The sequence below is a fragment of the Eremothecium cymbalariae genome, chromosome 4, assembly GCF_000235365.1.
Source record: "Eremothecium cymbalariae DBVPG#7215 chromosome 4, complete sequence".
NCBI classification, from domain to species: domain Eukaryota; kingdom Fungi; phylum Ascomycota; class Saccharomycetes; order Saccharomycetales; family Saccharomycetaceae; genus Eremothecium; species Eremothecium cymbalariae.
Window position 1 is genome coordinate 185424 of NC_016452.1, and position 20030 is coordinate 205453.

The 20030-nt window shown below is 39.6% G+C and overlaps 11 protein-coding genes across 11 annotated transcripts; 6 read left to right on the forward strand and 5 right to left on the reverse strand.

The window, feature by feature from the left end:
- Nucleotides 1–146: 146 nt before the first annotated feature.
- On the forward strand, nucleotides 147–1925 carry DOT1 (histone methyltransferase DOT1; the record flags this gene model as incomplete). The annotated part of the gene is made up of 1 exon (XM_003645939.1): nucleotides 147–1925. The coding sequence occupies one exon, from the start codon at nucleotides 147–149 to the stop codon at nucleotides 1923–1925; it is 1779 nt and encodes a 592-aa protein (XP_003645987.1).
- A 234-nt stretch (nucleotides 1926–2159) lies between these two features.
- On the reverse strand, nucleotides 2160–2723 carry APT2 (adenine phosphoribosyltransferase APT2; the record flags this gene model as incomplete). Its single annotated transcript, XM_003645940.1, has 1 exon — nucleotides 2160–2723. One exon carries the CDS (start codon nucleotides 2721–2723, stop codon nucleotides 2160–2162), a length of 564 nt encoding a protein of 187 aa, XP_003645988.1.
- A 280-nt stretch (nucleotides 2724–3003) lies between these two features.
- On the forward strand, nucleotides 3004–4584 carry NSE5 (Smc5-Smc6 complex subunit NSE5; the record flags this gene model as incomplete). Its single annotated transcript, XM_003645941.1, has 1 exon — nucleotides 3004–4584. The coding sequence occupies one exon, from the start codon at nucleotides 3004–3006 to the stop codon at nucleotides 4582–4584; it is 1581 nt and encodes a 526-aa protein (XP_003645989.1).
- Nucleotides 4585–4644: 60 nt separating this feature from the next.
- On the reverse strand, nucleotides 4645–8724 carry SSN2 (Ssn2p; the record flags this gene model as incomplete). Its single annotated transcript, XM_003645942.1, has 1 exon — nucleotides 4645–8724. One exon carries the CDS (start codon nucleotides 8722–8724, stop codon nucleotides 4645–4647), a length of 4080 nt encoding a protein of 1359 aa, XP_003645990.1.
- A 226-nt stretch (nucleotides 8725–8950) lies between these two features.
- On the forward strand, nucleotides 8951–10873 carry Ecym_4095 (putative hydrolase; the record flags this gene model as incomplete). The annotated part of the gene is made up of 1 exon (XM_003645943.1): nucleotides 8951–10873. The coding sequence occupies one exon, from the start codon at nucleotides 8951–8953 to the stop codon at nucleotides 10871–10873; it is 1923 nt and encodes a 640-aa protein (XP_003645991.1).
- Nucleotides 10874–11008: 135 nt separating this feature from the next.
- Nucleotides 11009–12712, reverse strand: DLD1 (D-lactate dehydrogenase; the record flags this gene model as incomplete). The annotated part of the gene is made up of 1 exon (XM_003645944.1): nucleotides 11009–12712. The coding sequence occupies one exon, from the start codon at nucleotides 12710–12712 to the stop codon at nucleotides 11009–11011; it is 1704 nt and encodes a 567-aa protein (XP_003645992.1).
- A 744-nt stretch (nucleotides 12713–13456) lies between these two features.
- ECM11 (Ecm11p) lies at nucleotides 13457–14305 on the forward strand (the record flags this gene model as incomplete). The annotated part of the gene is made up of 1 exon (XM_003645945.1): nucleotides 13457–14305. One exon carries the CDS (start codon nucleotides 13457–13459, stop codon nucleotides 14303–14305), a length of 849 nt encoding a protein of 282 aa, XP_003645993.1.
- A 196-nt stretch (nucleotides 14306–14501) lies between these two features.
- Nucleotides 14502–15283, reverse strand: RPS17B (40S ribosomal protein eS17; the record flags this gene model as incomplete). The annotated part of the gene is made up of 2 exons (XM_003645946.1): nucleotides 14502–14909; nucleotides 15281–15283. The coding sequence occupies 2 exons, from the start codon at nucleotides 15281–15283 to the stop codon at nucleotides 14502–14504; spliced, it is 411 nt and encodes a 136-aa protein (XP_003645994.1).
- A 538-nt stretch (nucleotides 15284–15821) lies between these two features.
- ADA2 (chromatin-binding transcription regulator ADA2) lies at nucleotides 15822–17126 on the forward strand (the record flags this gene model as incomplete). The annotated part of the gene is made up of 1 exon (XM_003645947.1): nucleotides 15822–17126. One exon carries the CDS (start codon nucleotides 15822–15824, stop codon nucleotides 17124–17126), a length of 1305 nt encoding a protein of 434 aa, XP_003645995.1.
- A 128-nt stretch (nucleotides 17127–17254) lies between these two features.
- On the reverse strand, nucleotides 17255–18604 carry UTP6 (snoRNA-binding rRNA-processing protein UTP6; the record flags this gene model as incomplete). Its single annotated transcript, XM_003645948.1, has 1 exon — nucleotides 17255–18604. The coding sequence occupies one exon, from the start codon at nucleotides 18602–18604 to the stop codon at nucleotides 17255–17257; it is 1350 nt and encodes a 449-aa protein (XP_003645996.1).
- A 441-nt stretch (nucleotides 18605–19045) lies between these two features.
- Nucleotides 19046–19924, forward strand: YML6 (mitochondrial 54S ribosomal protein uL4m; the record flags this gene model as incomplete). Its single annotated transcript, XM_003645949.1, has 2 exons — nucleotides 19046–19084; nucleotides 19166–19924. The coding sequence occupies 2 exons, from the start codon at nucleotides 19046–19048 to the stop codon at nucleotides 19922–19924; spliced, it is 798 nt and encodes a 265-aa protein (XP_003645997.1).
- Nucleotides 19925–20030: the final 106 nt, after the last annotated feature.

The window sequence follows — 20030 nt, forward strand, 5'->3', positions numbered from 1 at the left end:
TGCAACTTCTCATATCCGAAGCTTCAAAGTGCCATAGGCAAAATTCTGTACGCTAACAGAAGTTCAAAGTCTAACGCGACTTAACGGTTTACCAGCGCACGCAGTAACTTAAACTACATCGAATATCGCCAGTTTGGAAGGCGGCAATGACCATACCACATGCATGTATGGAGAGTCCTCACACGTTTATGAGTTCGAGTGCTGGAGAAGAGAATTCAGGTTCCGCAGTTGACTCAGGAACTCCTGCAATAACAGATACATCAGATAAAACCAGTAACCATAAACCCAACCGAATGTTGCTGGAGTTGCTAGAGGATTCGAATAAATATGATATGAGAAGTCAATGCAGTCTGCCTGAATCCTGGTTGAGAAAAAGACCACAAGTTAGCTACAAGCTGACGCACACTAAGGTTTTGAAGCAGGATGATAACATGAAGAAAGCAGAGAAGAATACTAGTAGCAGCAGACCATCCAGAAAGAACAAGAATAAATTAGTTAAAAACGGTGTTGCAATTAAAAGTACAAAAACTGTTAGCTCTTTGAAGAAGAACAAGAGTCGTAAAGAAGCTACTAAGAGGGTGACAACTTCCAATGGAGCCTCAAAGGAGCATAAGGTGATATCGAAATCAAATCAAACAAAATTGCCAGACATATCGAACTTGGCTAACTTTGAGCCTGAAGAAAGTTCGCAGACTGCAGGTAAATCTAGTAGTGATTCCAACCAGCAGAAAAAGGGCAATGAATCGTTTATAGTTGATTCAGATGAAAAGCTTATACTAGCTCATGACTTTTTTAACCTTGATAACTTCAGCGAATCTTTTAATGGTAACATAACCAGTTCGTTGATTCTATCTACAAAGGACACAGAGACCCAAAGGATTATTAGGGTTTACTCAATTATGTATCCAGAACATTATGAAGAATATAAGATAGATTTTGCAAGCTACAGCAAGCAGTATTACAATTCGATAGTGGAGATTGGTAAATTTATAGAGTACGCGGTCATGCTATATATGCCACAACCTTTTTATGATCAAGGGACAAAAATTGTGCGAAGCCTTAATGAAGCCTTTGATACTATGAATCAGGAGTTGTTTATAGAAACCGTTGAAGAGTATAACAAGGTGATTACGTCAATACCTAGAAGCTCTATTATAACTCGGCTTCGTTCTTTGAAGAGTATACCCCGCTCATTTATCCATGATTTTCTCCAGATTGCATACTCCAGGTGCATTTTGCCCAATGTCAACGGCCTGAAGGAGTACCAAGGTTTCAGTAACTTTGTATACGGCGAACTTCTGCCGAGCTTTCTGTCCACTGCATTTGATCAGTGTGGGTTGAAGTCAGAACATCTATTTATGGACCTAGGGTCAGGAGTTGGTAACTGTGTTGTGCAAGCCTCATTGGAGTACGGTTGTAAATTAAGTTTTGGATGTGAAATTATGCAGAATGCTAGCGAATTGGCGGAATTGCAGCTTGAGGAACTTAGGAATCGTTGTGCCTTATGGGGCATACGAGTAAGACCAATTGAATTTTGTCTACGCAAAAGCTTTGTTGATAACCATCGTGTGAATGAGTTGCTACCTCAATGCGATATTATCCTGATTAATAACTTTATATTCGATGCCAAGCTAAACCAGATGGTGGAAAGGCTTATTCAGAGACTAAAACCCGGTTGTAAACTTATTACCCTGAGGAATTTGAGACCCTCAGGCTATACGATTAACTTTTATGATGTTGAAAATATTCTGAATAGATTGAAAGTACAAAAATTCGTCCTTCCAGATGATAGCGTATCCTGGACCTACAAAGGTGGAGGTGAATATTATATTTCCACTGTTGAATCAGACATTGATGACTCCGTCTTTCATTCCTACGCAAAGGGTAGGGTCAGAAGTAATAAAACGATAAAATACACACGCTAGGAAGGCGGGAACCAACTCGAGCTCCTTCCATAATTAAACATCTATAAAATATGACTAACTGCAGTTGAAAAAAAACATATAAGTACTTACTTCAATATATTCATCCATATGTTTTGTTTCTCAGATCTTAGAATTGGTAAACTTTCATAGCTTTACTGTAAAAATGGTAGGGGCAGATCTAAAATCACCCAAGCAAATAATTACTAAACGAACTTTGAAAATTCTAAATTGAAACTATTTTCTCAAACCCTCTTGTTGGCCACTCAATAAGGTGAACACAGGAGCTTGCAATTTATCTCTACCCTTCAAGAAACTTAATTCCATCACAAATGCAAATTCCAAAATTTTAGCCTTTGATTGCAAAACTAAATCACCTGCTGCTGCTGCAGAACCGCCCGTAGCAATAATATCATCAATAATCACAACATTAGAACCTTCTGGAATAGCATCCACTTGAAGTTCAAACACATCGTCACTATACTCTTTGGTATATTTCGCTTGCATAACTGAACCTGGAAGCTTTCCTGCCTTACGCACGGGCACAAAACCAGCACCAATTGCCAGGGCCAACGTCGGACCGAATAAAAATCCACGAGATTCTAAACCAACAATATAATCAATCTTAACATCTGGGAAAGCAGAAATTAAGTGTAGTTTAAAAGCTTCAATCAATTTATGGAATAATTGTGGCGATCTAAAAATTGGCAAAAAATCCTCAAACAAAACTCCTTCTTTTGGAAAGTTAGGGTATTGGTGCAAAGCAGCCCTCAATTCAAGAGCATATTCTTCAATCGACATCTTTTACTATTATTTAGCTAATGGATAAACCTACAAAGCAACCTAGTTCCAATTAATTTAGGATAACTTCTTTGTGCATGAGATATATCATGCAAATAAATTTCAATATTTCCTCATTGATTATATAATCACGCATTATATCATAATGTACGATGATACCGTTTTCTAAAATAAATTCAATATCATTCAATTGTAACACAAATACTGGTTAAGATATATCAAGATAAAGACTGGAAGACGGTTTCCTACCCCTGGGGCTCCAATCTTCGTTATTAATTAAATGGCTGCTAGCAGTCACCATTATGTTGTTGGGTCTAATGATGCAGGGCTGCCGCATTATTTCGTGGAACTGAATGAACAATGTCTCAAGGAATTTGAACAATACAACTCCTTGTGTTCAGTTGATGAGTACGAGCAACTTCTTTATTTGCTTGAGAATAAGTTTTTATCAGGGCAAGTACCAATTCCCCCTAGTGATGTGATTGTTGTGCTTTTAACGCTTGCTACTGCATCTTCTCATTATAAGGATCATCTTATTAGGGGAAACGATCCGTACAATGTTGGAAGAACAGACATTGCCCACCGTTGCATGCGATTCCTAAATGAGCTTTTGCGTACAGTACACGTTTTCGAACTACATAAGTATGAATTATTCGAGCTTGAGCTGCTGCGGTGCCAGCTTTTTACGTTCCTTGATAGCATCGACCCGAAACAATCAACTTCTACTATATCTAAGAGAGTCCGAACTCGCACTAACAACCAAGTTTCTGATATTCCATTTATTGCTGAAGAACTACCACAAAGTTTAGGCTCCCCGGAAACGGTGAACTATAAATATATCAGTGCTCTGGAAACAAAAAAAGCGGTTTTCCATAATCCTTTAATTACGCGTGTTCTCTCACAGAGTGGTAGTTTCTGGAACTCCGTTGCTTGGGCTCTTTCATCTTCAGTTGACGATGACCCTGTGAAGCACTACTGTGGTGAAGTATGGCTGCCGATTATTATGTTTATATTTGAACTGTATGAATTGCGGCACGAATACTACAAGCTCCATGAGCTTGGTGGTACAGATCGTTTGGGCTTTACCCAGAAGTTCATTCGCAGTCCCCTGGTGTCTTTGTTCAAGTCTTTAAGCAGCAGTAATATTCATATTGCTCTTTGTGACCACTTGTTTGTTAACTGTGGTAAGGGGGTTGGTAGTGGGATAGCTAGACCAGTTTACCACTCTGAACTTAACCTTTCTGCAACTTACCTGCCTATATGCAAACCTTCTACAAGTTTTAAATGGTATAAATCCATGAAGCTTAGACGGCGTATACTTGGAGCTTATTATAGAGTTCTAGCTGACATCCCAAGTAGCCAAAGAATAAAGTCTTTCTCTGAGGACCAAAGTATCAAATATATGTCTAGGATACTTCTACAAATAGATAAATTGAGTATGTTTGAATCCTTCTTTTTGACTGATGAAATTAGCGCAACAATGCACTATTTACCGTTGCTTGCAGAACATACGGTTGTTCAATTATGGGAAGATTGTAATAAGACAATTGAGCCCACCCTAGTGGATAATTTGAAGAACTTGGACGCACTCATTGACAATTTTGAAGATTTACTCGAAGGTGAGCCGAAAGTTTGTGTTAACGATTTAGGTCTTCTCAAAACAACAGGCTATATATATACTTGTACGTTGGTACTGCTGAAATGCGCGTTGTTTCTCCATGGTAAAAGGCTGAAAGCTTCAAGGTTGAGGAGTGTTATACAGAGATTTATTAAAATGGAATCAGAGTCGATTTCAGCCACAAAAAGGGATGAGACTTATCCAATCCTCACACCTTATCTAAAAACTATGTTTGAATTATAAATTCAGTAATTTTATTTGTACTAAAACACCTAATGATTAATGTAAGTTCACTTTTTTGTTTTATTTCTTATCCTTCACTCCTTTGACATGTACAAGGAAATTCATTACTTTCTTTACAGCAACTACCTGCCATGGAATATAGTTATCTTTTCCTTTAGATATACAAAACCAAGAATTCAAACTTGCCAGATCTCTAAATTGATGTAGAATGATTTTCAAAAGTTTTGTACTATCTGAATGCGGGCAATTTAATAAATTCACCTCAAATTTGTTCATAGTCTCGTCTATAGGAGATGGTTTGAATCTCACGAGGGCACCACTTTTAATTGCACATCTATGTTGAGAATTGGCTAACTGCAGTGGGCTCTTAAATATAATACCATGCAGCTCTTCATCAATATTCACGATCTCATAGTCATCCAAACGGTTTGGTTGAAGTTTTCTGAAATTCTTCTTATCGCGCATTAAAGGCTTGAAAGAAGGATAGAATTTGTCCTCGTCAAATAGGGATACCTTAGTATTATCACCTACGCAGACGACTGCAAGATGGAGATTTCTGGTAGTGACTGAAAGGCGTCTCCAATGCATTAGTTCATCATCAGGTAAAACACTATCCATTCTGGTTAAGATTAAACATATTCTACCGTATTTTCTGGATGCTAGCCCAACGGTTATTTTCCACATCTCATTGCAAGCGTTCTCAAAACGAGTCTTTGAATTGCCCAGATACCACGCTTTTACCATGTTTTCTGTTCCTTTTGAATCTGACCATGCGGCAGACAACCATTCCCTGTCAATACTTCTAATGTAAGCCAAATGAATGTATGAATCGTAATGAATAAGTTGGTTTTGACTTCCAGCAGATGTTCTGAATTCTACCTTTTCAGGGAAGTTATCAGCAATGGAAGTGAATTTGACTGTCTTAGGTGGTAAAGAATTGTATATGCTGCAGCACAACTCATAATAACTAGTAATTGAAACCAATGGATCCTTTACAAAGTCTATAGGTATCAATTTAAGCAATAGCTCAACATCCGGTAATCGGGATTTTACTTCATTCTTAATCAATTGAAATTTTGAAGTCATATTTATTGTATCTTCAAGACTTGACCCTATAACGGGAAAAAATATCATCAAAGGCACATTCTTCAGATTTATCATATTGGTAGAGCAATACGATACAATTTGAGCTGATAGCAATAACAACGTATCTATATTGAAGTTATTGAGAGTAATCAGCCCATTATGTTCATCGTTATTTAGCTTCACTAACTCGCAAAATCCAAGTTCTTGACCAGAATATATCTGGGCCAATTCAGAGAGAAAGGACTTTCGAGCACTTGTAACAGCAGTTGACAAAAATAATGCCCTGAAATTTTTCATACCTCTACTAGGCTTCAAAGCTAAAAATGGAGTGAATGGCTCGGCATCACTCTTTAATTTAATAGCTTCATCATTTTTTTTGACGTAAACTGAAGGTTGTTTTAGATAAAACATTTCATCAATTATTTCATTCCCATGAAGTCTCTGGAATTGGTTGAAAACAGATTTTAAAGTATCTTTCACCACCCCATCTTGACAATGTTTCACATCGCGGTACAATGGGTTACTGACACCAAAGTCGCCTAACAAGCACTGATCAAATATGAGTTGATCACACAAGATTTCCAAAAAGTCTTCCAGTCCATCGTCCACTTTAACAGAAGGAGTTGTTGACAGGAAAACATCAGGTATAGAAAATAGCGGCATATGACGCAAAAGGTATGGTAGACTATTAGAAGATTCCCTAGGATCTTTACTTATTAGTGAGTAATCACCTACTGCAGATATTATAGTAGAATCAGTCGCATTTTCTTGCTTTAAATCCTTATAAGGGATTCTAGTTGTTATTTTTTCATCTGCACAAACAGTAGGTGTAGGTTCAAAATAGTTTCCCGTTTCTGGATTTTGTGATTCTGAGTCAATGTTTACACCATTAGCTAATGGTGGCTTTAGTATAGATGAAATCCCCAATCTATTAGGACTATCTTCTCTGTTTATTTCTGGTGACTTCCATATCTGATCCAGTTGACTTTCTCTAGATGGAAGTTTATCAATGTCAATAACATCCGAGTTTTGATAGCTAGGAATTAAATAATCGTCTTTTGTAGTATCAGAGGGTAAAAACTCATTCATAGGACGAGGTGGAATATCATAAGAAAGAACTGGAATGTTAGGCTCCATCGACCTAATTTCATGCATATTATTTGGTTGTAAATCGTCGAAGTCATCACCACTCAATTCGCTATCATCTTCTTCGGAACTGGAAATGTTAGTGGTGCTAACTTCAAACTTTAATGGCTCTTCAATTTCGTTTGGATCAAACGAAAACTTACCACCATTTTTATACTTGTTATCCACATTAGATTCAATTATAGGATTAAAGTTCAATGGTGCAAAGACACTCTTGCGGCGATCTTTGGGGGTTTCAATGGGCAATGGAGCACCAGGATCCATATAAAGCGGGGTATTTGGTAGAGTTATTTGATCTAACGGGATGTCAAGGTATTTTCTCTTGAGCGGAGTCTGCTGAATGGTTTCATAACACATTGAGGATCTTGAAGGGGTTATTTTATTATCTGAATCACTCTCGACTTCAGCTATATCAAACATCTCATCAGTTATGTCCTTGATCTCCTTTTTCCCGTTACTATTCCCACTTTCTTCTCCAAATAAATCTCCTTCGTCATCTTCTTCTCCGAACAAATCTTTATCAAAGCTCATCTCTATATCCTCATCAACAGCCTTCTGTACAGGTTGTACTAGATCAGGTTGTTGCGATTCAGTGTTCAGACTTCCATTTTCATCGTTCGAACTTTTCCTGTCATTCCAAAGGTCATTTTGAGACTTCACTGATGATGGACAAATTATCATGTCGTCCATCATAGAAGCTATATTCTCATTTACGTTTGGTGTAGTCATAAATCCATTGCTAAATGTATCATTAGAAAAAGGTGGCCCTGTTCTTGAGGAGTCCTGTAACTTGTTTGGAGTTAACTTGTTTTTGAACGAAGAAGTAACATTATTACCACCGCTACTATTAGGTTGTTTCGTGAACGTTTGGAACTGATCGATGAATCCACCACCCGTGCTCATAGGATTATTTCCAGTGGCTGTATTTGCATTCACAGATGACCCGGGGATACGATAAGCCGATGTTAGCTTCAGTTGAATGAAGTCGTCGATAATATCAAAAGATTCCTGGAGGTTAACATCAACTGGGGTCTTGTTTCTAGAGTAGTTGACACTATCAGCGGGGCTCTGTGTAAAGCAAAGTTCCATAGGCCATATAACAGGTTTTGATGTTTGTGCCTCTTCCGAATACCTGGAAATAGTTGGCGTATATCCATTTAAGTGATTTAGGTTAGGAAGCAACTTCACCCACTTCACATCCGCCGCCTGAGTCAAGTCAATACCATGAGAAACCAGCAACGTAACAAGTAACAGATTGGAGTTTTTTGGAGGTGCTGCTAAACAGTTGTTGATATCACCGGACGGTAGGTAAGCACGAATCCCTGAAGGCGCAATATATAACGCCTTCTGAGAGAGTCTAGGAGAATTGAACGATTCAGGAGTCAGTTTCTGAAAATTCAAATCCTTAGTGCAAAACGAAACTGTCAGATCTCCATTTTCAAAAAGATGCGAATCAAAATGTATCATCTTGCTTGACTTGTCATTCTGCTGGAAAATACAAGAATTCCCAAACGGTATAAGCTTGTTTCTTGAATTTAAACACATATTAATATGTATCATTCTCCTTAATGCCTTCAAGAAGATAGCATAAGGTGTTGGCAAGTTGGGTTTCGAAAAATCCGGCGTAAAGTTCCCCTTCTTCTCCGAATTAGATGGCTCTGAAGCACCTTCCGCCCCTGGTACAGGTAGTTTATCATCATTAATACTGAAACACCACAGCTCTCGAGAGAACAATGCAACTAGAACCTTTGGATCCCTCTTCCTTAGCAACAGCTCCGACTGAATGCACCATTGGTCGTCCGATGTCCTGGGTACAAATTGTTGGTAGTTAATCCGAGCAACCTTTTCAACCCTATAATAACTCGTAAGCACATCTTCCAGCCTGAAACTGGTATCCAGAATATCCATCTTTGGAAAAAGTAAATCCCCCAGACTAGCACTTTCCCGCCTTCTTATTAAACCTATATGTTCCGCCTGCTTCTTCTGGTCAAGTAAAGAGGAAATCCACTTGTCTTACACTCAATGCGCTTCACAAGGGCGTTAATAATCTTTCATGTATAAGGAGGTAAGCTTCAACGTCAAAAATACGATCCTTACTGACATAAAATTCCGCAGTAAGGAAGAACTGGTTTGAATGTTTGGCCTTAGAAAATATGTTGTAAATCAGAGTGATGTGGATCAGGCCAACGGGGGTACAATTCTATTCGATGATCAACAGGAGCTATTTTTGGGTGAATTGGTTAGGTATAAGATTAGCGTCAAAGCTTCAGAAGTCCGTACCGCACATGGCAATAATCATTTTACTGTAAGATTAAAAAATATTGAGTCGGCTCTTTTACGTCCTATCTATTTAACGGGGCCACATTCATTATATGTTGATATTCGACCTAATAATTACGATGAATTAATTGAGTTTAAAGGGGATGATCTTCAGTATGTCGCAGATCTGAGGCCGGATGAATCGTTCAATGGGGTGTTGAAGATGAATGGGGATGCAAGAGTTGGTGAATCGGATGTGTATGCCTGGACTATTGATGTATTATCACAGATGACAGTGATGGCTGCACAGACCGTGAGGTTTAGGATATGCATAGGAAACACAAAAGGTATTACTAAGTTTGCTATAAAAAGGCCGAGAGAAGAGATCGGAGAAGTTAAAGGCTTCACGGCTGAGATTCTGACTACTCCCAAGTTGTGGAATGCAAGTCCGCCTTTTCCTATGCAGCCGGCACATTTGGTGATTATCACTCATGGTATATTTTCAAATGTGGGCTGTGATATGTTGTATTTGCGGGATCAGCTCGATAAGGTTACACAAGGTTTTGAAGAGAGTGTTAACCCAAATCTAATTCTGAGAGGGTACCATGGAAATGTGGCGAGGTCGCATAAGGGAATTGAATACCTGGGTCATAGGTTGGCGACTTACATTGTTGAGACAGTTGAAGAATTGAGGGCTAAGTATAAAGTGGATAAAATTTCATTTATCGGTCACTCCCTTGGAGGAGTTGTCCAGGGAGCCGCCGTGCGGTACATATCTTTAGACAAGCCTGATTTTTTTAACGTATCCAAGGGAGGTTTGCAGCCTGTTAACTTCATTGCTTTGGCTAGCCCTTTCCTTGGAGTAGTTGGTGATTTTCCGATGTATGCTACCCTTGCACTGGATATTGGTGCGCTGGGGACAACGGGTAGAGATTTGAGTTTGAAGAGGGATGCAACTAAACTACATGCATTGATGAAATCCAGCAACGAAGATGCCAGGAAGGGCCCAGTCTTGGAGCTGATTCCTACTTCACCCACTAAGGAAGTATTCGAACTGTTTGTTAATCGAACAACTTACGCGAATGCATTAAATGACGGGATTGTCCCTCTCCGAACTTCAGCCCTCTTATACTTGGATTGGTATAGCTTAAATGAGGTGAACTCTATTAGTGAACGTCAAGGTAATGAAGAACTTGACCTTAGCTCAGCTAAGATGAATATCGGCACAACTGACTCAGTAGAGATTCCGGCGCAGCCTATTGGTAAAAGAAGTGGATTTCAGTGGCCATTTCGGAGAGGTATTCTCAGAGATAAGAAAAAATGGTATAGACGCTCTCAAACCCGCACCCCAGGAAGAAGTGTTAGTTGGGACGATGACGATAACTTTACTCCTCCAACTAAGGCATCTGCGCTTGCCTCTGCAGCTAATATATTCGTTGCGGCGCTACCAACACAACAATATCTAAAAACTCCTAAAATTCGTACTGATGTTATATTCCATGATAAGATCTATACCCCAGAAGAGCTTCCACCTCCATATTATCGGGATAGGGAAATATTTAAAAAATTCTTATATCCAAATGACAGGATTCATAGGGTCGAAGAACAGATTGCTAGGAACTGGCAAGAAACCATGACCTGGAGAAAAGTATTGGTAAATATTCAACCTGAATCACATAATAACATAATAGTTAGGAGAAGATTTGTTAACTCACCTGGCTGGGTGGTCATTGATCATCTGGTCAAGGAACATTTCGACCCGATCCAACGTGATGGGAAGCAACTAAAATCACAATAGTGTTATCAATATTTCGGTTATCCATTCTCTACGTGTTTTCTACTTTAATAAAATATGTATGTATGTATGTTTATGAGTAAGGTCATCTTATATGAAGGAAATGATCATAAATAATTTTTTTCATATAAATGCTAATTAATATGAATGATCTTCAGGATCTGTTTTAAAAATTTTGTCTGGATTTAAAATTCTCTTGGGATCTAGGGCCATCTTTATTTTGCGCATAGTATTAATCGTGGATGCACTCAGTTCTTTTTCCAAGTACTTGCGTTTCCCAGTACCGATGCCATGTTCACCAGAACAAGTGCCATCATATTTTAAACCAATATCGACCATCTTAGCAACAACTTCGCTGCACTGCTCATATTGTTCCGGCGTGTAGAACACACAGTAGTGAATATTACCGTCTGCAACATGACCTATAACAGCATGACTCAAAGGGCAGTCATCAAACAGCTGCGTAATTTCTTCCACCGTTGTTGCTAATTTTGACAACGGAACGGCCACATCAGTTATCCAAAGTTTTGAACGTTCATCCAATTTCGTATAGCCGTGTTCCATTAGAACATAAAGTGCATTTTTTCTGGCAGAGAACAATTCGTCTGCTTCTTCTTTGTTCTTGGCAAATTCAAAGGTCTGGGCGCCAAACTTCTTACAAACTTTTTTCACTTCGTCAATTTGAGCGTGCACAATTGATTTGTTTAAGCCTCCTAACTTTAGGTATAGCGTTGGTAGATTTTTGTATTCCCTAGTAATTAAATTACTTTCATTAATACATGATATTGTATCTGCATCCATGAACTCTACTGCATTCATTTGCAGTCCTAACTTAAACAATTCAGATACGGCTGTAGTACAATCAAATATTCTAGGGAATTGCACCATAGCTACAGTTTCATATGGCGATTTAACTTGCAGCCTTAGAATTACCTCGGTAATAACCGCCAACGTACCCTCGCTGCCGATTAGCATACCAGTTAGATTGTATCCTGCACTAGATTTCCTTGGCTTTCTTTTTGTTTTGATAACAGTACCATCAGCTAGCACGGCCGTCAGAGATACCACATTATGGGCCATGGGTCCATATCTATTAGCGTGGACACCAGCAGCATTTGTATTCACCATACCGCAAACATGTGCGCTTGGGCCACAATCACAACCAAACATTAGATGTTCATAGCCCGGGGTATTAGCCAAATAATCATTCAACTGCATCCACCCAACACCGGCTTGAACCCTAACATCCAGATCATCTGCACAAACTTCTAATACCTTATTCATCCGTGAAGTGTCAATTACAATCCCATTTCTACTAGAACGCAAATGTCCTTCTAAAGACGTTGCACCAGAGTAGGGGACCACAGGTACATTATACTTATATGCTATCTTCATAATCCTACTCACTTCTTCGGTAGATAGTGGATAAATAACACATCTGGGTTTGTTGGCCGATCTAATTTTATTTGGGGAGAGTCCGTTATCTGCATGATGCTCGAGATCTACATCATCAACTCGAACTCTAAATGGGTCAACGACTTTTCTAAGCTCCTCGATAGCATTACGAATATCTTCCTCCGAGGCATAGCTTGGCGGTTCTATTTCATGCAAGGCAGTAGTTGAAGGTCCAGGAAAATGTTGCTTAGCACCAGGCCAATGTTCACCAACGTAATTACCTGCATAAAAACCAGAACCGAGTGACAAAGCCAAAACAGCAAAACGTTTGAAAGATCCCTTCTGAACCACTGAGTTCTTCGAAAACCCACTTTTCCAGCGAGTTGCGCCTCTAAGCCCCCGTAGCTGTATCCTTCGAGCAGCTAAACTGAATCTGGAGCTGAACATGTTCGTTTGCTAACACTGATATTGACTAGACATGTTCAGTTTCAATTGAAATTTCCACTGTCGAGCTGCATTTTCACGCCCTTTTGTAGCAGCCCTATTAAATAAGGAGATAGAGTCACGTAGATTCGAAACTGAAAGAGGAATGTGACTCTCAATTGTCATCAAGATTTATTTTAATCACAAAAATCGCCTTTCGTCTCTTTTGCGCAATACAGCTTTTACCAAACTACTATCGCGGTGCAGCCAAACTCTCCATCATTCCCTACATCACAAACATCCAATAATTAACGGAAATTCAACAACCAAAAACAGAAGAGGATCATCACCATTCACCGAAAATCTCTCGTGATTCATGTCATATCAAGCAGACCCGTATTTGTCATATCCCGTATCTTGGCAGTATTTTTGTAACCTTGGTGTCGTTTTGCACTTCAATATTGATATTTAACATGAAATCATAGAAAGCAGTCTATGTTAGACAATAAATAACAAAGTAATTTTCTCCTTTAAAAAAGAGAAGCAAATAGTCTTGACATTACAGTGTAGCAATGCCACTCCGTCAGTATTATTGCAGCACAATGCCCTGTTCTGTGCTAAACACCTGTTGTTGTTGTTGGTGATGGCGGGAGAAGAATTTTTTGTAGAAAAGTCCGAAAGACTTTGGAGATCTTAAGACTTTATACCCACCATTCTTTAAATATACAGACAAAATAAAGCAAGAAAAGGACTGATTAGTGTTGTAATATGACAGTATTTAAACAAGAACCGGGAACTGGTGAGATAGTGTTACCTTCGTCTTGTGTAGATTCGGTAAAGGAAGTTCAGTTGATCAAAACAAACTCTCAAAGAGTAAATAACCGCCCAGAAAAACAAGGCGAGCATGGAGTACAGAAGGTACATAAGCCTGCGGTAAATTTGCATGAGGATGAGCGCAAGAAGGATAAACTTTCCAAATTTTTATTGAAGCAACCTATTGTCAAACAAGAGTCAGTACTTATATCTTTTCAAGATACGTCCCCATCGTCAAGATCAGCTGAGGCAGTCAGCAAGGCGAGCGGAAGTGTTGGACCAAAAAAGCAAGGTAAAGAAGAAGCGGGAGGAGGAGGAGAAGCCGAAGAAGCAGCTAAGGTTTCACAGGGATCCGCGGGATTACTATCGGACAGTATCTTGTTTACAGATGCATGTAGGCCAAGCAAACTGAAGAATACTGGTAGTAAGGGATGTCACGAGCCTAAAAAAGACCCTGGCTCATTTCAGGCCATAGAGCAGTTACTCTACGAGTATGATAAAAGCCAGGAAAACTCAGAAAATTACGAAGAGGTTTTTGGGCAGGTCGAAGAACCAACAGAGTATGCCCGGGTTGCGACGTTGGATTTCCAAAAGTGGGCTGAAACAGGACAAGAGATTCTCAAGGAACACCAGGAATTGATGGCCAAAATGGTTGCTAATAGAGCCAAGCTAAGTTACAAATTCCAGGTGATCACTCAGGTGATAAACGAAAGAGCGGAGGTGCTAATGAAGCAAGGAACACAATTCCAAGAGAAGCTGGAGCGGATCCAAACTCTCGGCAGGGAAATCCTAGACATCATCTAAACGGCTGCTGCGGTCGTCGCTCATCTCTGCTACTTAATAAAACACTGTTATAGTTTCGTATTATAATGTGGCTTAATATATAACTGTACACATTTTAAAGATAAGCATTCAGAAAGAAAAAACACAACTAACTTATGCGAATAACCCGATATAAAGCACCATGCTATCAAACAAGAGGGGCAATTGTGCGGCTAGCTTAGTTTCTTCTTCTGAATCTTCTGTCTCTTTGGCCAGAAACATTGGAAACAGACATTGGCAACTTCAAACCCAAAGCCTTGACCAACTCAGCAGATTGGGCATCTAGGTTCAACACACCCTTGCTGAGGGACAAGTCCAAAGCAGAGACAGCTGGAACGTATTGGTCCTTTCTTTCTCTTTCCTCCTCTTGCAACTTGAAGGAAATACCTCTAACTGGACCCTTTTGAATTCGCTTCATCAAATGGGTAGTGTAACCAGCAATCTTGTTTCTTAATCTCTTAGATTGGATGGTAGCGATCTCGTCACACAATCTCTTGTTAGTTTGGAAATCCATGGTCAATTTTGGATAGTAACGTTCGATCAAAGCCTTGGAGGCACGCTTAACGGTCTTAGTTCTAACTCTACCCTATTTAAAACATATCTTGTTAGTAAAAAAATTCCATCTACTGCATTAACACAACTGTCCTGCTAGTTTCAAACTCGATAAAAAAGGGCCCATTTTACGCTTCTATTCCGGAAAACTCTTTCTGATATTTATTTGATTTCAAATCTCATATAAACTCCAATATTTTAACCCATCTCCATCTGTCACACGTTCCCCACTATTCCATCCATCGATCCACATCATATATCTTCCTTACGTATAATTCGCAACAATTTTCATTGCACCAACCATAATAAATAAAACAGACTGTACATCATCCTCTGTCGATCGTAAAATTGCCCCCTATCATAGTTTTAAACTCTCCTCGCTGTTATATCAGAAATCCAACGTACCATTTTGCACTGATATCAGGTCCCTTGACTATTACTTTCTTTCACTATCCTCAACGCACTGTAAAACTATCATTGAAATATTAGTGTTTTGTTACCACGCGCGAGAGGGAGAACCGGCGAGGACCTGTTACGCGGGGTCCAGCGGTGAGCCCACCCCCCCGCCAGCTCCAGGCGGACGGTCGTCCGCCTGGAGCTGGCGGGGGGGTGGGCGCGGCCCGGATCTGTTCCCGAAAGGCGAGGATCTCCCGCGTGGCTGGGCCCGCAGCCTGGAGTTGAAGGCTATTTTCGATCTCGATTCCCATGGACGCGTGGTAAAATGAACTCCAGGATGTACTGGTGGAGAAGACATAATGTGTGGGTGGAAAATGAAGCAGTCGCGCTGGTTGGTGATTTGGATTTCTGGTGTTCTCGACATGGATATTATAGATGGCTGGATATATCTCCGTATTGGAATACACTAATACAGATTCAAAAGTCGGCTGGATGAACACGGAATACGCAGTAAAGGCATAGAATAGGACAAAAGGAAGTTTATTATAGGATGTCCAACAAGTTCCACTGTGATATTTGTTCTTCTGATTGTACGAATCGCGTTAGAATCTCTTGTGCAATATGTGCAGAGTACGATCTATGTGTTCCTTGCTTTTCACAAGGTTTGTACAATGGGAACCACCGGCCATACCATGACTACCGGATTATAGAAACAAACTCGTATCCTATCTTGTGCGAGGATTGGGGAGCGGATGAGGAATTGGCTCTGATAAAGGGAGCGCAGACATTGGGACTTGGCAATTGGCAGGATATTGCAGATAACATTGGTTCGCGAGATAAAGAAGAGGTATACGAGCATTATTTGAAGTATTATCTAAACAGTGAGTATTATCCGATACCAGATATCACGAAAGATATATGTGTTCCGCAGGAAGAGTTTTTAGAGAACCGTAAGCGGCGTATTGAGAGATTCAGGGAGAAGCCGTTGCAACCGCTAAGAAAGCCAGTTGCATCTGTGCCTTCGTGTCATGAAGTGCAAGGGTTCATGCCAGGGCGGTTAGAATTTGAGACGGAGTTTGAGAATGATGCTGAAGGGCCTGTGAAGGATATGGTTTTTGATCCCGATGATCAGCCTCTGGAGATAGAGGTAAAGTTGGCGATATTGGATATTTACAATTCAAGACTTACAACGAGGGCAGAGAAGAAACGACTGCTGTTCGAGAACAATTTGATGGATTATAGACGCCTTCAGAACATTGATAAAAAGCGGTCCAAAGAAGCCAAGGATCTGTACAACAAGATCAAGGCCTTTGCAAGTATCATGACACCGCAGGACTTTGAAGAATTTAGTCGGGATATACTAGAGGAACTTCGGTGTAGGACGCGGATCGCACAATTACAAGAATGGAGGTCAAATGGCATCACTACTTTGGAAGCAGGTCTTAAATATGAACGTGATAAGCAGACTAGAATCCAGACTTTGGAGAGATTTGGTTCTGCTATATACTCTTGCAATTCTTCCGGCTCCAACCGGTATCGCGCGTCTGCTGCACATAGGACCGGATCTGATTTCAACCAAAATTACAATGAGGGCAGCGGAAAGAAGAAAAGTATGACTATGAGTGACATACAGCATGGTGCTGATTTTGGGTTACTGTCACCTGAGGAACAACAGTTATGCATACAATTAAAAGTGTTACCAAAGCCATATATCGCCATCAAGGAAGTTATCTTCAGAGAGTTACTGCGCACTGGTGGGATGTTGAAAAAGAAGCATTGCCGAGAATTGCTTAACATAGATCCTGCCAAAGCAAATAAAATCTACGAGTTCTTTAGTTTCCAGAACTGGTTGTAAAAGGAATAAATCAAATGCACATAAAATTCCACGAAACCTTAGGATATTTATTTTGTAATCTGAGTAGATTGCTATTCACCTTTGTTATTATATATGTATATCTACAAATTTATTTAAAGCAGATTTTACTACAACTTCTTTAAAATGTTGTTCAAAATGTTGTACCTCGGGTCCTGGTCCTTATCCAACTTAAAAAGAAGTTGTTCCTGTAGATGAGACGTATACAATATCCTGAGGTGCTTAATTAAATCACCATCACATTTACTTTTGTAAGAAATGTATTTTTTCACCGATAACTGTAGTTGGTCGATATCCAGCTCATCAACAGTCATGTACCTAATATTCATCACAATATCCTGCAGAACCAATGAGATATACAATTGTGGCAATTCGCTTTCCAAGGTAATATCATAGTGCTCTATTTTAAAATATTGAATCACATGATGAATTAAATACTCTCTGTTTAAATCGGGATACTGATCAAATAGTTTAATGTATTCCATGCCGTTTTCAAACATAAATTCTAGTGCATTCCGACTTAGTTCCTTGTCAAGTTTTGAATCCATCAAAGAGTAGTATCCCTTATGCTTCTTGATGAAATTTTCGCCCAATGTTTTCATCGCAACGTCGAAAATAGTTAATGCAATATCACCACGCAATGCTGGGTTTGTATCCGCAGTTCCCAACATATCCATGTCTGCTTCTGGTAATTCATTTAATTTATCCTTCATCTTGTCACCACTGGTAGGATTCTTTAACGCTTTAATGCCAGCTTCCACGCCGTCATTATCTTTTTCATCAACACCTTTAGATAACTGCTGCTGTTGCAACATGTCCAACTCCTGTTCTCTCTCGTTGATCAAATTCATAACCTTCCTTCTGTTAAGTAACTTTGTAACAAAAGTCAGTTCAAATTTTACATATTCAAACCATAATTTGGCAACATCTGGATTAAACCTCAAACCAGTTTGAAAAACAGTTCTACAAGTCTTAAAATTCGCATGAACTTCATATTCGTATTTAGCACACGATATCCAAATTTCCACATTAGCCGGATGATGTTTCAGCAATTGCTCATACACATTGTGAATCTTTTTGTAAGAAGCCTTGGTTCCACTGCTCTTTAAATGGTTTAAATACAAAGACCAGAACTTCAACTCCTTGGGGAATTTATTGCATCCACGCTGAAATATGAATATAATCCTCTGCTGTATAGACCAATCTGAAACACTATTGGTTCTTACAGTCTGCAAAATTCGTTTAACACGTTTTAAACGTAATTTCTCAACATTCTTCTCATATTCAATGTACTTCATATAATCTCTGATAGAAGAACCTCTGGAATTTAGACGATGTTCAAAGTCAGTTCTCTTCTTCATAATTGCATTCACCTCATTCTTCGTAAATAGATCCTTGTCAATCAAATCCATAATTTCTGGAATGCATTGTTCCAAGTAATATCTAGCCTTACTGGACATCTGAAACTATGAACTATTGATATCAACGATTGAAGACCTTCTTTCCAATAGACTATGCTTAATAAAATCCAGGTGAGATGAGCTCTCATAATAGTTGGGAGCGGAAAATTTTCAAAATCGTTTCTTTTTTTGGACTCATCACAAACACACCTTTACAGGAGAAAGTAAAAACAGCCTGCTAATAGACCGTTAAAGCCCTATTTACTTGCTTTTTAGAGCCATTGACACCACTGGAATATTTGCAGCAAGTTTCTTGTGTCTTTTAAGGTCTGGAATTTCAAATTATCCATGGGCGAAGACTTGGTCAAAAGTGATGTTACCCGGCTTTGTTGAAGCGCCAATTTTTCAAAACCTCAAAACCTATGTTCATCATGCTGAAATATCCACCATGGCTTGTCAGATCAGTCAGAAGGTGAAGCGAATCCCAGAAGCTGTTTCCACATGCACGGCTCTAGAACTTTGAGTAACATCGCTCGGAGGGTATGTGTCCAACCTTGAGATCAAATGATCTTGGTATTCTTTTTGTTGGGGGAATTTTATATATACTAACCATCTTTACAGTTTGTCCGCTACCAATCGGTCAAGGCAAGCAGCCGTCTGCCTAATGCAGCAGAGCCGCCAATGTTTACGTTGGCTACAATACGTGCTTTTCCTTCTCTAGAACCCATGTCATTTGTGCCGGTGCCCACGTCGGTGCTGGGAGCTCCACTCAGAAGAGATTTGCTATGGCGAGCAGTTGTCTACGAAAATGACAATAAGCGTGTTGGGTCCTCCAACCCACCAGGAAGAAGTGAAAATGGGTTTTCAAGGCGCAAGGTGCTACCCCAGAAGGGCTCTGGACGGGCCAGAGCAGGTGATGCCAACTCACCCACTAGAAATAACGGTGCCAGGGCACTCGCAAGAAACGCTCCAAATGACTATACTACAGAACTTCCACGCAAGGTATACTCTCTGGCCTTTAACAATGCTTTAAGCTATCAATACAAAAGGGGAAACCTGTTTGTCATTGGAGGCGACGATTCAATGTCCACTGTCAATGACCTTGACTTCACCAAACTTGATATATCACCAACAGCTGAGAGCACCGGCGACGTTATTTTCGAAAAATTCATGCAGGAATATGGTTTAGGGAAGAAAAAACTACTGTTTGTCATCAACGAACCAAGAGAAGGGCTGTTCGAATTCACTGAAAAGTTTAAGGACACAGTAAACATTGTTCAAAAGGAATTTGTTGATGTGAATGATTTGTTAAAGGCTCACAGAGTCTTAATTGAATTGGATGCCTTGGAGTATTTGGCTGTCACGCATTCTCTCAGATAAGCCTTGTTTTATATTATTGGCAAAACTAAACATGGATAACTAGGGAAAAAAATTCCACTCACTCATCTGTAAATAGGTTTCTAGCGCTTGTCAGTCCTCATATATG